This window comes from Podarcis cretensis (assembly GCF_951804945.1).
Source record: "Podarcis cretensis genome assembly, chromosome: 1".
In the NCBI taxonomy this organism is placed as follows: domain Eukaryota; kingdom Metazoa; phylum Chordata; class Lepidosauria; order Squamata; family Lacertidae; genus Podarcis; species Podarcis cretensis.
This window is the reverse complement of record NC_137170.1, coordinates 11377984-11393081: the sequence shown is the minus strand read 5'-3', so window position 1 is coordinate 11393081 and position 15098 is coordinate 11377984. Positions and strand designations below refer to the sequence as shown.

At 43.5% G+C, this 15098-nt stretch overlaps 1 protein-coding gene across 6 annotated transcripts in view; it reads right to left on the bottom strand.

Annotated features, from left to right (window-relative positions):
• The window catches only part of SYNE2 (spectrin repeat containing nuclear envelope protein 2), a 269050-nt gene that overhangs the window by 31798 nt on the left and 222154 nt on the right, over positions 1-15098 (bottom strand). For all 6 annotated transcript variants that reach the window (XM_079978462.1, XM_079978464.1, XM_079978461.1 and 3 more), the window contains exons 94-95: positions 12463-12615; positions 1368-1526 (exon numbers count right to left, since the gene is read on the bottom strand). In XM_079978462.1, coding sequence (XP_079834588.1) covers positions 1368-1526; positions 12463-12615 — 312 coding nt within the window. The remainder of the gene's footprint in view (positions 1-1367; positions 1527-12462; positions 12616-15098) is intronic.

The window sequence follows — 15098 nt, the reverse complement described above, 5'->3', positions numbered from 1 at the left end:
CAAAAACAATTGCAAATGTTATTACACACAAAAAGGGAGATTTCTCCATGGAACAAAACAGTAACGGGCAGTGTGATGGGGCACCACCATTCACCAGACTTTTGTTGGGTGGCTGCTGGATACTGAGAGAGAGGTGGCAGAGAGGTTGATGCAATGCAAAAGCATAGGCAGGGGGGCAGGATTGGCCCTTCCAATGCGTTCGCATGCCAGCCTCACTCTTTGCCTCCTAGTATGCAGCAGGGACATGATCAACTAGACGTCAGGTGAGCATAACACCATTCACTTTTGGACAAAAGCCACTGGAGTGTGGGCCAATGTTAGGAAAAGGAAGCTGGACCTGATAGGGATGTTTACACTGTGCAAAGATAAACCATGGGATCCACTCCCACCAGGCTTTCTAGAAATTCCCTAGAATTGCCTGGAAGCAATTCATCGCAGAAGACTAGAGAACAGCACATTATGGAAAAAGCAGATGTGATGTATAGATGGTATATTACACGTGTTAAGTTAGCGAAAATGTATAAAGTCAGAAATAAATGTTGGAAATGTAAAGAAAAAGAGGGAACATTTTATCACATGTGGTGGGAATGTAAAAAGGTGAAATGCTTCTGGGAGATGATATATAATGAGATGAAAAAAATGTTGAAATATACATTTATAAGGAAACCAGAAGCATTCTTATTGGGCATTGCTGGGAGTGATATAAATAGAAAGGAATATAAGCTCTTTTTATATGCAATAACAGCAGCAAGAATATTATTGGCCCAAAAATGGAAGCGAGAAGAATTACCGACAATTGAAGAATGGAGGATGAAGTTAATGGACTATGCAGAACTAGATAAACTAACAGGAAGGATTCGAAACCAGCGGGACCAGAAATTCACAGAAGACTGGAGTAAATTTACAGACTATTTGAAAAGTATTTGTGAAGATCAGATGACGTTTGTAGGTTTGCAAGAAGTTTTGTGAGGAGTATTATTGGAAGTATTGCAAAAATGGAGAAGGGGAAGGATGATTTGTTAAGAGATGTAAAGGCAATATAAAGTTAAGAAATGCATAAGGAGTGGTTAAAACGGTGGATCATCAGAGGTGCTGATGGAAGTCTAAAAAGATTGTATAAGTGATAAGTTTTGTGTTACATTTTATAATTTATATGTTAAAATCAATAAAAAATATTTTTTTAACAAAGGAAAAATCAGACAGCTCAAATCAGCATGTTTGAAGCCCACAACTGTGGATCAGAATCTTGGGAGTGTTCCCCCCATCCTGGGAACACCCAGTTAAGCATAAAACATGATAAGCCTGCCCTCCTTTTATCTAAAGCACTTGCTAGACTGTTGCTGGGAGTTTGCAAAAAGCCTGCCTACCTTCTCCAACTTGTCTATCATATCTTCAATGCTGACATCGGCTGACTGGAGCACCTTGCTTTCCATCTGCACCAGCCAAGCGCAGAGCTCTTTATTCTTTTCGTTGAACACAATCCAGGCATTGAGTCGGTCCTCAATCTCTTGCTTGCGCAAAGAAACCTATGGAAGAGGATACACACGACAGCTGTCTTTGTTATATCTCGGGGGGCAGCCAAAACTCAAGACTGAATATACACATCTGTTTCTTTCCCACAATTAAGGATGTCAACAGGCTTGGCTGGAAAAGGTAGAATTCTCAAGCAATCAATTCCTCCACTTTGCTGGAAAATTTTATCTTCCCCATGAATAAAAGGCATCCCAGATTGTTGACAACAATGGGATGTAAAGGTGGTCCAGAAAACACCAGATTTCCTCACACAGAGACACCAGTCCTTTTAGTTGCCAAAATGGGGCACCTTATTAGCAAAATATGAAACTTGAACACACAAAATATTAAATGTTCCATGCACACGATATCAGCTGAAATGCTAAAACACAGTTTAGAGTAATGTGCATGAGCTTTGCATTCTGCCTCTGGCATAGTTTGTCATCCACCTGGAAGCTCAAACCTTGAGTTTAAAAACATGATTAGCACAAGCTAAGCTTTCCTCTGATGCCTGTGACCCGGGTCTGCATGAACCTCAGCCTCAGTTGCTTTTCCTTCTTTTCTCCTTCTCTGATGAAACTGCAAGGAGGATGTTGGCAACTTTCATTTCCATTGTCAACCAACCACAGTTTCTTTTTGCACTTGAAATTGGCAAACTGTGGTTAGGACCAACTTTGGTTTATTGACATAGCCAACGTCAAACATGATTAATAAATCATTGCTTTTTTCAATAATTCAGGGGATGATATAGAGTAGGTGTTGGGAAACATACAATATCCACTATCCTGCATCTTATTCTGACATATTACAGAATCATAGAATCATAGAGCTGGAAGAGGCTCTTTTGTACATCTATTCCAACCCTCCTGCAAGGCAGCAATATGCAGCTGTCCCATATGGGGTTCGAACCTGCAAACTTTGGTGTTATCAGCACCATGCTCTAACTAACTGAGCTATCACAATTGTCTTTCTTCAAGATGAGGAAGACCCCAGATTTGACCCCCAGCATCTCTAGGCAGAGTTTGTGGAGAAAACCCTTCTGAAACCCTGGAGAGCCATTGCCAGTCAGTTTGGACAGATCTGAGCTAGATGAACTTAAACTGACTCACTAAAACCCAGCTTCCTACATAGCTATGATAGGTACCCTCAGTAATGCGTACCTGTTGGAAATTAAAAACATCTCTGCTCAACCGGGCATCCACTGATAGCTGCTCAATGACTTTCCCCATCCACTGATAGCTGCTCAATGACTTTCCCCATCTTTGTTTACTGTGCTTACAACGTGCAGCCCCCCCCCCCGGTATATTTTGATTTGTTTTAATGTAATATTTTTGAACACTGCAGAAACCCTTTCATAAAACAAACATAGGATAAATAATGTTAAATGATGCCAAGTTAAAGCAGACACACAGCTGCCATTTTCAGCAGCAGGTGTGTGTCGCAGGTAACCTGCATTTCCATCCTCTGAGCTGCTCATTTAAGTGGACTGTTTGCGTGCTCCTATGTTTTCCTCTGTAATGCGACAGTGACTTTAGCCCTGCCTGTGCTAAACCCCTGACCTCCTGGTACCCCCCTCCCCGACTGTGTCTGCTCCGTTTGTTTTCCTCTCTCTTCCAGCAGGAGCATATGGCTGGTTAATTCCATGGTTCTCCAGGACAGCTGCACTGCCTAGCTTTTAAATACTTACAGAGGCTGCAGCCTTTTCCGTGAATTGTTTTCAATACAATATGCTTCTGTTGGACACTCCGGCTTAGGCCGATCTCTCAGAAGGCAAGTGGGGCATGCTAATTGCTGGATTTTGCACCTCAAACGTTTAACCAACTAAATATTTTCACCTCAGTTGCCAGGATTGTTCCAATGAAGTGTATATGCTTCAAGGAATCAGGACAGCTGGCCAGTCACAATCCCTTTGATCCATGAGAGGAAGACCAGGTTCTAGTTTCTGCCTTGGCCTTGGGCAAATCATTATGTCTCTGGCCTGAGTCCCCAATTTGTATAATGGGAATAAGGGTGACCTACTCGCTGTGTAGGGGCGCGGGTGGCGCTGTGGGTTAAACCACAGAGCCTAGGACTTGCTGATCAGAAGGTCAGCGGTTTGAATCCCCGCGACGGGGTGAGCTCCCATTGCTCGGTCCCTGCTCCTGCCAACGTAGCAGTTCAAAAGCACGTCAAAGTGCAAGTAGATAAATAGGTATTGCTCTGGCGGGAAGGTAAATGGCGTTTCCGTGCGCTGCTCTGGTTCGCCAGAAGCGGCTTAGTCATGCTGGCCACATGACCCGGAAGCTGTACGCCAGCTCACTCGGCCAATAAAGCGAGATAAGCGCCGCAACCCCAGAGTCGGCTACAACTGGACCTAATGGTCAGGGGTCCCTTTACCTTTACTTTACTCGTTGTGTTGCCAAAACATAAAGGAATGTAAAGCAAGTCTGAGCCCCATCCAATGGAGTGGAAAACTCCCTTGGTGCTCTCTCTGAGTGGTTGCAGGCAGGCACTGCAACAGCAGGGGAAAAAAGGGATTTAGTCATCGAGCCCTAAAGTGGGTGCAGGCTTTTTAATGCCCTGGGGGCTCCAACATAGCACTGCTTTGCAGTAGTGCTATGAGGATGAGGCCCCAGAGGCATTGTGGAAGCATGGAAGTGGCAGAGGCAGCCACCCAGGCTCCAATGCTGAGCAAAATGGTAGCAAGTAGAGGTTGTGGACTCTCCTTCCTAGGTGATTTGTAAGCAGAGGTTGGGCGGCCACCTGTCCTGGATGCTTTAGCTGAGATTCCTGCACTGCAGAGGGTTGGACTAGATGACCCTTGGAGGCCCTTCCAGCTCTACGATTCTGTAATAACAAGATCAGGTTCTCTGCTACACCAAGCGGGAGAATAATGTAGGCTGCCACCTATTTAGGACCCAGACTCACACAGTTATTGGGAGTATATCTAAGGGTCTCAGCTACCATATTTTTGGAAAAGTTGTAACATTTCTTTCTTTCTTTCTTTCTTTCTTTCTTTCTTTTGTGATAAGAATTTTAAAGTCTTAGATTGCAATTCTGGGCTGCATCAATAGGAGTATAGCATCTAGATCAAGGGAAGTAATAGTGCCACTGTATTCTGCTCTGGTCAGACCTCACCTGGAGTACTGTGTCCAGTTCTGGGCACCACAGTTCAAGAAGGACACTGACAAACTGGAATGTGTCCAGAGGAGGGCAACCAAAATGGTCAAAGGCCTGGAAACGATGCCTTATGAGGAATGGCTAAGGGAGCTGGGCATGTTTAGCCTGGAGAAGAGGAGGTTAAGGGGTGATATGATAGCCATGTTCAAATATATAAAAGGATGTCACATAGAGGAGGGAGAAAGGTTGTTTTCTGCTGCTCCAGAGAAGCGGACACGGAGCAATGGTTCCAAACTACAAGAAAGAAGATTCCACCTAAACATTAGGAAGAACTTCCTGACAGTAAGAGCTGTTTGACAGTGGAATTTGCTGCCAAGGAGTGTGGTGGAGTCTCCTTCTTTGGAGGTCTTTAAGCAGAGGCTTGACAACCATATGTCAGGAGTGCTCTGATGGTGTTTCCTGCTTGGCAGGGGTTTGGACTCGATGGCCCTTGTGGTCTCTTCCAACTCTATGATTCTATGATTCTATGATTCTATATATAATAAATGTTCATAAATGTACCAACCAAGCATGTACTTAGATCAGCACAGGAAGACCGACCTGAAACCATTTTTGATTCCCAAACTGACCAAATGTTTTCTCTGCAAGGCTGTAGAGAAATGGAAAAGCCTCCCCATTGTCTTTTCCTTCACAAATCCTGTCTTAAGGGTATGTCTGTCTCTGTTTGAATAGGGTGAGACTGTGACCTGGCTCAGGAACTAAGCATTTATTATTACAAAAGACTGGCCAGCTCCCTCGGGTATCCAATCAAGTGAGCATTAACAGGTAACCTGTCAGACGAAATAAACAATGCACTCAGATTTCTGCTGTAGACCGCCTTTTCTGTGATGTAGGTATGGTGTATCTGGGGTGGTGTTCTTGGGTTACACCCCTTCTGTGATGTATGTATGATGTATGGAGGGGTGGTCTGGAGCTCCAGGGCAGGGAATTTAAAATTTATATATAAGGGCAGGCACACCTTTGTTCTGGGTTCCTCCTCCTTTCCTGCGTGTGAGGGGAGCACCCTGTTGCAACAGGTCAATAAAGATCAGGCTTACTAGCTGCTTTGCTTCTCAGTATTCTCTGGTTGGCCTCTGTTATTTTCTCCTACCAATAGGGAACCTACGTAAGGACTCTATATGGGCTCTTGGATACCCCATAAGGGGGAAAGAGCAGATTTTTGTTTACAACACTTTATTTCTTTCTAAAAAAAATCATTAAGCAGTTGTTGGCCTTTAAGGAATTGTTGCAGAGTGGAGGGGAGAAACACAGATAAGATTTCATATGATCCATGTTTCCCGCTTTGCTGCATTGTGTATTCGAGAAACAGAACACTTATTAATTTGCCCCACATACACCCCAAAATATCCTTTTAGTGTTTTTCATGTCTCAATGCAAAGGAAAGCCAGGATCAAACACTGGCTCTGACGAATTACAGGAAACTAGTTGCGTGGTACTGAGGCATCTAATCATAGCCTGCATTTTTATTAAGGCTTGATCAAGGCCTGTATCTTAAAAAGAGCTTAAAGATTTTCAAATGTTCATGCCAGGCAGAAGACCAGCTGCCTAAGAACCTTGGCAAGATGTTTATTCTCCTGGACAAGGGGGCCCCCTGATTTATAGCAGAAAACAATTCTCAAAGTCAAAGGGAATTACAGGCTGACAGCCAAGGTTACACTGACCCTACATATTACAGAAGATAAAAAAAGCAGAGAAAAACATAATTAAGAGTGGGTAAATAGTAAAATAAAACCATGTGCCTCCCATTAAACTTGAGCCATATTTTCCTAAGGTTGAAAGGTCAAGAGCAGTGAAAAAGGCAACTGGCTTGGCTGGAGAAGAGGTTTTCTTTCTATCTTATTTTGAGGCTGGAAACTGTTCCTTCCCTTTTCACTTTGAAAAGGTTTATTCTTCTAAAAAGCTATCTATGTTATGTATTAAATATATTGGCTTAAATGTAATTATGCAAAGGAATTAGAAGCTAAGAAATGTTAAATCCTTATGCTAGATTCTTATTTCATATAGTTGGAAGAGATCACAGGGGCCATCAGCCACCAGCCCAGCCCCCCTGCCAAGCAGGAAACATCATTAGAGCACACATATGGTTATCTGTTTAAAAGACCTTCAAGAGAAGGAGATCTTTCAATGATGATGTGAATTCAAGATCCTTGACATCTGTTTAAGATAAAAATTTGAGATTAAACCATTTGTTTTGGAGGGCAATAGGGCGAGGTGAGCTGGTAATTAAGGTTCCTTGTTGAGACACATGTAAGATATATTACTACTTATTTGTCATTTATAGATAGAAGAATATATATCTTTTTGTTTCCCATAAAAGGGCATGAGGAAATGGGTGTATCTTTTGTGATTGGTTCTAGCAAACAGCCAATAGGAATTTCAACCAGGCTGATTGGACAGAGGCAGCCACAGGAGGAGCAAGGGGGCTGGATTAAGGAAATATAAGTCCTGGCCAGAATGGCAGGAGGCCAGGCCAGAGCTTGGTAACCATATACCACTGTGCCTCATATTTATTTGTCTGACAAATAAATTATTATTTTAATTTCTCTATTGCTACGTTGAATATTTCATTCCAGCTAAGCGTTAACCACAAGCAGGGTGCTACAGTACAATGGATGGCCCCAGACATCTCCGTCTGCACACCCCCGCCCCCACTGGCAGCTGTTGTTTGTTTGTTGTTATTAAATGAATTTCAAGGCCACTTTCCAGAGGAACTATCTCACCCCCCCCACACCCACCACAAGGCAGAATACAACAAAGCAACATTTAAATTTTAAAACAGCAGTAAAAAAAAACAACCCACAAAATTAACATCGAAACAACAGCAGCAGCAGTTAAAACATTTCTTAACTAGAACAATCATAAAATCACTTGAATGCAGACCAGAATAAAGCAGTTTTTAGTGTTTCCCTAAAGGTCAACAAAGCCCAACTACTGGTATATGAATCTCCCTGGTAAAGGCATTCCAGGATAATAATAACAGTAATAATATTCACCCACTTTACAGGACCATTATAGGGATTACAACAATTTAATATACACTTTGAATGCAAGGAATACAGGTCGGAGTGAAACAGTATAAATTGAAAGCTTTTGCAGATGACTTGGTAATAACATTACAGGAGCCAGAATCTAGTACGAAAAGAGTTTTGGAACTGATATATGAATTTGGTCGGGTGGCGGGATTCAAATTGAATAAGCAAAAAACTAAGGTTTTGGTAAAAAATCTGACATTTTTGGAAGCAGAAAGGTTTCAGAATGAGACAGAGTTAAATGTGGTTAAAAAAGTGAAGTACCTAGGGGTTAATTTGACTGCTAAAAATTTGAATTTATTTAAAGATAATTATGAAAAATGTTGGTCAGAAATTAAAAAGGATTTAGAAATTTGGTCAAGATTGAAACTTTCCTTGCTGGGTCGAATTGCAGCTATAAAGATGAATGTATTGCCAAAGATGTTGTTTTTGTTTCAAACTCTACAGATTGTGGACAGAGTGGAATGTTTTGGAAAATGGCAGAAAGATATTTCTAAGTTTATCTGGCAGGGCAAAAAGCCCCGAATAAAATTTAAAATATTAACTGATGCAAAAGAAAGAGGGGGGTTTGCCCTGCCAGATTTAAAGTTATATTATGAAGCTGCAGCTTTCTGCTGGATGAAAGATTGGTTACTTCTTGAGAACACTGATGTCCTAGATCTGGAAGGGTTTAACAATGCTTTTGGTTGGCATGCATACTTGTGGTACGACAAGGTAAAGATTCATAAAATGTTCAAAAACCATATTGTCAGAAAAGCAATATTTATTGTCTGGACAAAATATAAAGACTTACTAGAAAGTAAGACCCCGAGATGGCTATCACCAATGGAGGCTAAGGCCCGGAAAAGACTCAATATGGAGGCCTGCTGGCCGAAATATTGGGAAATAATAGAAAAAATTGGAGACAAATGGAGGTTGCAGAGCATGGAGAAATTAAAGAATAAGGTGCAAGATTGGTTACACTACGCTCAAATTCAAGAGGTTTTTATATTGGATAAAAAGAAAGGATTCCAGGTGGAGAAGTCGAAATTAGAGACAGAACTGTTGGAACCAAAGACTAAGGTACTTTCGAGAATGTATAACTTGCTGCTTAAATGGAACACACAGGATGAGACTGTTAAAGCAGCCATGATAAAATGGGCTCAGGATATTGGGTATAACATTATGTTTGAGGACTGGGAAAGGTTATGGACCACCGGAATAAAATTCACGGCATGTAATGCCTTGAAGGAGAATATTATGAAAATGATATATAGGTGGTACATGACCCCAGTCAAGCTTGCAAAAATATATCACCTGTCTGATAATAAATGTTGGAAATGTAGAGAGGCTGAGGGGACATTCTTTCACCTCTGGTGGACATGCCCAAAAGTGAGGGTCTTCTGGGAAATGATCTATAATGAACTAAAAAAGGTATTTAAATATACCTTTGTTAAGAAACCGGAGGCCTTCCTCTTGGGCATTGTCGGCCAGAAAGTGTCAAAGAAGGACAGAAGTTTCTTTATGTATGCGACAACAGCAGCAAGAATACTTATTGCAAAGTATTGGAAGACACAAGACTTGCCCACACTGGAAGAGTGGCAGACGCAATTGATGGATTATATGGAATTGGCTGAAATGACTGGCAGAATCCGAGACTTGGGAGAAGAAACAACGGAAGAGGACTGGAAGAAGTTTAAGGACTATTTACAAAAACAATATAAGTTGTATGAATGTTAAGTATCTGCACGATTTAGAAAATCTCAGTTCCAGCAAATAGATTTTGTAAAATAGAAAATTAAGTTATAAGTAAGAAAAGGTCGAAATTTAAGGCAACAATATGTTTAAATTTAAGGTATGAGTAAATGATAAAAAATATCTTAAATTTAGAAGTGTAATATTTGGAAAGTACAAAATAAGGTATGAAACAAGGTAATAATTTGCTGATATTTTTAATATAAATAATGCAGGGTAAAGGAGATGTGAGGAAGTCCAGTTAGTTATATATAAAAAAAAATTGTATTGAATGGTTGGTTTTTTTCTTTTTCTTTTTTATTTTTTATTTCCTTTTTTCTATATGTTTTTTGGTGTATTTGTTCTGGCTTTTTTGTGTACTATTTTTTTGGTGAAGGGATCTTGTATGTATATTGTGTACTATGAAAATTCAATAAAATATTAAAAAAAAAATGAATGCATGAAAGTACCATATAGATAACCAAATATTTATTATCTGTTATTATCTGTTATTTCTTCCCCTAAGGCAGCATCTTCCTATCAGCTTTAGAAACTGAGATGTGAAAGCTAGGAGCTAAATAGCTCTTTAAACCTAGGTTTAGGGACACTTTTTATAACAAGAATACAAAGTTGAAAATGAATGAACTGCAGCTAGAATATTATGTTCATTTTTCTTATGGTCAAGTCCTTCCCCTGTCCACCTCCCTGATATTCTTAAGAGGGTCTCTTCTCCAGTCTTCAGAGAGTAGCTGCAAGTGGGGAAGCAGAAAAAGGTCCTCCTTTCCTTCCACTCTGCAGTTTTTATCTGATATCTTAGGTGCAGTACTGTGCCCAGAGCTCAGAAGCTGCTCCTGCTAATGAAATTCCCTGTCACAAAATGCACCTAGAACAATGGAAGTTTCGAATGCTGCTACCTATAGAAAGGCACGTGAGACACACACACACACACACACACACGTCCGTTCCCCCCCCCCCAAATAGTCTGGGCTGGTCTTTGCCAACCATTCCTACTAGTCCCCAGTGGCAAGGTCATGCTGGCTGTGGCTGATGGGATTTGTAGTCCAAAAGAATTGGAGTGAGCCAGGTTAGTGACGACTTGGCTAAAGAATTCGCTACTTCACAGCAGCTGCTTTTAATAAGCGCCAAAGTTAGCAAGAGGGACACTGGGTCATGTTTCACCTGGACATGAAACAAGAGGCTAAAATTTGCTTACTGCCAGCAATAGGTAAAGGTAAAGGGACCCCTGACCATTAGGTCCAGTCGTGGCCGACTCTGGGGTTGCGGCGCTCATCTTGCTTTACTGGCCAAGGAAGCCGGCATACAGCTGCCGGGTCATGTGGCCAGCATGACTAAGCCGCTTCTGGCAAACCAGAGCAGTGCACAGAAACGCCGTTTACCTTCCCGCCAGAGCGGCACCTATTTATCTACTTGCACTTTGACGTGCTTTCGAACTGCTAGATTGGCAGGAGCAGGGACCGAGCAACGGAAGCTCACCCCATGGCGGGGATTCGAACCGCCGACCTTCTGATTGGCAAGTCCTAGGCTCTGTGGTTTAACCCACTGCGCCACCCGCGTCCCACTGCCAGCAATATTACCATACTAAATCAGTGATATGGGGTCACGAAGAGTCAGACACAACTAAACGATTAAACAACAACAACAACAACAACAAGTCAGTGATAGCAGCACATTCCTATGGCTAGAATAGTTAAGGTATGGATTAGTTACTATGGAATTCGCTCCCCCAAGAAGCAGTATGGGCACCAGCTCAGATGGCTTAAAAGAAAGGTTGTTTTCTGCTGCTCCAGAGAAGCGGACACGGAGCAATGGATCCAAACTACAAGAAAGAAGATTCTACCTAAACATTAGGAAGAACTTCCTGACAGTAAGAGCTGTTTGACAGTGGAATTTGCTGCCAAGGAGTGTGGTGGAGTCTCCTTCTTTGGAGATCTTTAAGCAGAGGCTTGACAACCATATGTCAGGAGTGCTCTGATGGTGTTTCCTGCTTGGCAGGGGGTTGGACTCGATGGCCCTTGTGGTCTCTTCCAACTCTATGATTCTATGATTCTAAAATGTTTCCACTGTACCTCCACTGTTATGCCTCTGAATACAAGTTGTTGTAAGGGAACAAGGTAGTATTTACAAGTCTCAGGGCGTTCTCAGTGGTGGCCCCAAAACTCCCATCCAATGGACTTATGCTTTGGCCCTTCCGCTCTAGCATCCAGGTGGGCCTAGATTAGCTTCTGCTGCACGGCTGCCTTTAGTAGATTCCTTAAATAGCTCAAAAGCAGTTTCTCCTATCAACCTGTTGTGCTGTGCCTGGTTTCCTATTTATGCCTTGACTCACTTCTTTGCACAGCTCTTTCCTGTTAAGTTAGTAAATAAAACAAATAAATACAATGCAGTTCAAAGCTGCATATGGCTTTAGAACTGCATGGATACGACTTGGGCGGGGGAAAATAATGTGAATAGGTTTCCAACATCTGCTTGCAGTGCATTCACAGATGTAATCTCTCGCCAAATTAAATTTCAAAAAGTTAAGCTTTAAGAGAGAGAGAGAGAGAGAGAGAGAGAGAGAGAGATTGTTCGCTGCCTGCTACCTGAGAACTACAAAAATACCAGGTGCTCTGAACACTGTAATACCTTTTCACCACTTGCATTATGTATTTAAGTTTTGAACAAAAAACATCCCTAGATTTCAATTTGCTTCTCCCTGTATGGCTGCATTCTAAAATAGTTTTAAAAGTTTTCAGCAGTTCTCCTGGGAACTTTGTGGAGGGGGGAAGGAAATAACACAGGAGGGGGGGGCAGTTCTTTCGCATACTTTCACCACAATAAAACTCCATCTTCAGGAAGAGAAAGAGAAACACTACCCGCAGCCCCCCCCCAAAAAAAGAAACCCCAGACCCCTTTTAAGACCCCTCAAGCAAAATCACCCGTGCTTCTTTGTGCAAAACTGGAAGGCTTACACAGTTCCCTCCTGCCTCCCCAGAACTGCCTTCAGAAAGCCCAGCCGAGAAACAACCGCCTGCCCCTATAAGCCACTTACTCTTAGGCAGAGCTCTTCCCACTGTCTGTGCAAATGCTCAACTTGTTCTTTCAGCACCATCACATCTTCCGCAAGGATGTAGTGTGCCAGGCCCTTCATGCTGCCAAGTTTGTTTGCGTTTTGGTTCCAGTTGGCCAGCGACTTCTCCAACTCCTTCATTGAAACACCAAAGGGGGGGGGGGGGAGACACACACAACAACAGACCTTTTCAGAGTAAGCTCTGGGAGAGATGTGTGTGTGTGTGTGTGTGTGTGTGTGTATTTCCCTCCAAACCTTTTGGTTAATCCTATGATTGGCCTGTAGGAGGGGGAAGGGAAATGGGGGGGGGGAGAGGAGGTGGTGGAGGAGGGGAATTTGCATATAGGAGCAGGCTGTGACTAGATGGGAAGGGGGGTGGAACTGCACTGGGGCAAGCTGCTTTATCCTTGCAAACGTGCGGCAGTTGTAACTTTCAGAAAGGGGCAGTAATTCCATCCCACATCCTTGAGATGTTTGGGAGATTCAATAAAATTAAATTAAAAAGAGAGAGAATCTGAAGTGGGGGCCTGTTCATGCTATTCATGCAATTGCTGCTTGAAACTAGTACAGTGGTACCTCGGGTTAAGTACTTAATTCGTTCCGGAGGCCCATTCTTAACCTGAAACTGTTCTTAACTTGAAACACCACTTTAGCTAATGGGGCCTCCCGCTGCCGCTGCTGCACGATTTCTGTCCTCATCCTGAAGCAAAGTTTTTAACCCGAGGTACTATTTCTGGGTTAGCGGAGTCTGTAACCTGAAGCGTCTGTAACCTGAAGCGTCTGTAACCCGAGGTACCACTGTAGAACAAACCCATGCATGTCTACTCAGAAGCAAGACCCCCCCCCCATTCTGCTTCTTCCTGTGTATAGGATTTCCTCCCCCTCCACCTTAAGGGTGGGGGTGGGGAGGAGAAGGAAACATGCTTTGAAGCAGAGTGTTTTTGTGTTGTTTTTGTGTCACCTCAACAACTTCGATCAGAGCCAGGGGGGTGTAACATTTAAGAGTGCTGGACTAGGACATGGGTAGGCAAACTAAGGCCCAGGGGCCGGATCCAGCCCAATCACCTTCTAAATCCGGCCCATGGACCATCCGGGAATCAGTGTGTTTTTACATGAGTAGAATGTGTGCTTTTACAGTGGTACCTCAGGTTAAGAACTTAATCGGTTCGGGAGGTCTGTTCTTAACCTGAAACTGTTCTTAACCTGAAGCACCACTTTAGCGAATGGGGCCTCCCGCTGCTGCGCGATTTCTGTTCTCATCCTGAAGCAAAGTTCTTAACCCAAAGTATTATTTCTGGGTTAGCAGAGTCTGTAACCTGAAGCGTATGCAACCTGAAGCGTATATAACCCGAGGTACCACTGTATTTAAAATGCATCTCTGGGTTATTTGTTGGACATAGGAATTCATTCTTCTTTTTTTCTTTTCAAAATATAGTCCGGCCCCCAGCAAGGTCTGAGGGACAGTGGACTGGCTCCCTGCTGAAAAAGTTTGCTGACCCCAGGGCAAAAGCCTCTCTGAGTTTAGGTGAAAGTAACTCCCCACAGGGGACGCAGGTGGCGCTGTGGGTTAAAGCCTCAGCGCCTAGGGCTTGCCGATCGAAAGGTCGGCGGTTCGAATCCCTGCGGCGGGGTGCGCTCCCGCTGCTTGGTCCCAGCGCCTGCCAACCTAGCAGTTCGAAAGCACCTCCGGGTGCAAGTAGATAAATAGGGACCGCTTACCAGCGGGAAGGTAAACGGCGTTTCCGTGTGCGGCTCTGGCTCTGGCTCTGGCTCTGGCCAGAGCAGCGATGTCACGCTGGCCACGTGACCCGGAAGTGTCTCCGGACAGCGTTGGCCCCTGGCCTCTTAAGTGAGATGGGCGCACAACCCCAGAGTCTGTCAAGACTGGCCCGTACGGGCAGGGGTACCTTTACCTTTACCTTTATAACTCCCCACAGACTTCAAGATGTCCTAGGAAAGTGAATGCAAGGCAGCAGCCTCAGACTGCAAATCTGCACAGGATTCATTTGCAAATCAAGACCCTTATAGTCTTTTTGAACCCATTTTCCCCAAACACTTGCAAACAGTCTGCCCTGTACCCCAGACTACAGTTATTCTTTTTGTTTTTGTCCATCTTTTTATTTTATCTCTACGTGGGGCTGCCCTTGAGACTGACGCAGAAACTCCAGCAGGTGCAGAATGCTGCGGCGAGACTCCTCAAAGGGTCCTCGCCACGGGATCACATTCACCCTTTGCTATACCAGCTGCACTGGCTCCCGGTGGAGTAGAGGATCAGGTTTAAGGTGCTGGTTTTAACCTTTAAAGCCCTATATGGCCTAGGACTCTCGTACCTATGGGACCGCCTCTCCTGGTATGTCCCACGGAGGACCTTACGGTCTTCAAATAAAAACATCTTGGAGACTGGGCCACAGGGAGGTTAGGCTGGCCTCAACCAGAACCAGGGCTTTTTCAGCCGTGGTCCCGATCTGGTGGAACACTTTGTCACAAGAGACTAGGGCCCTGCGGGACTTGACATCTTTTTGCAGGGCCTGCAAGACAGAGCTGTTCCACCAGGCCTTTGAAAAAGGCACAGTCTGACCCCCTCTCTCCTTCTGCAATCCTCATAGAACTCTAGCCCA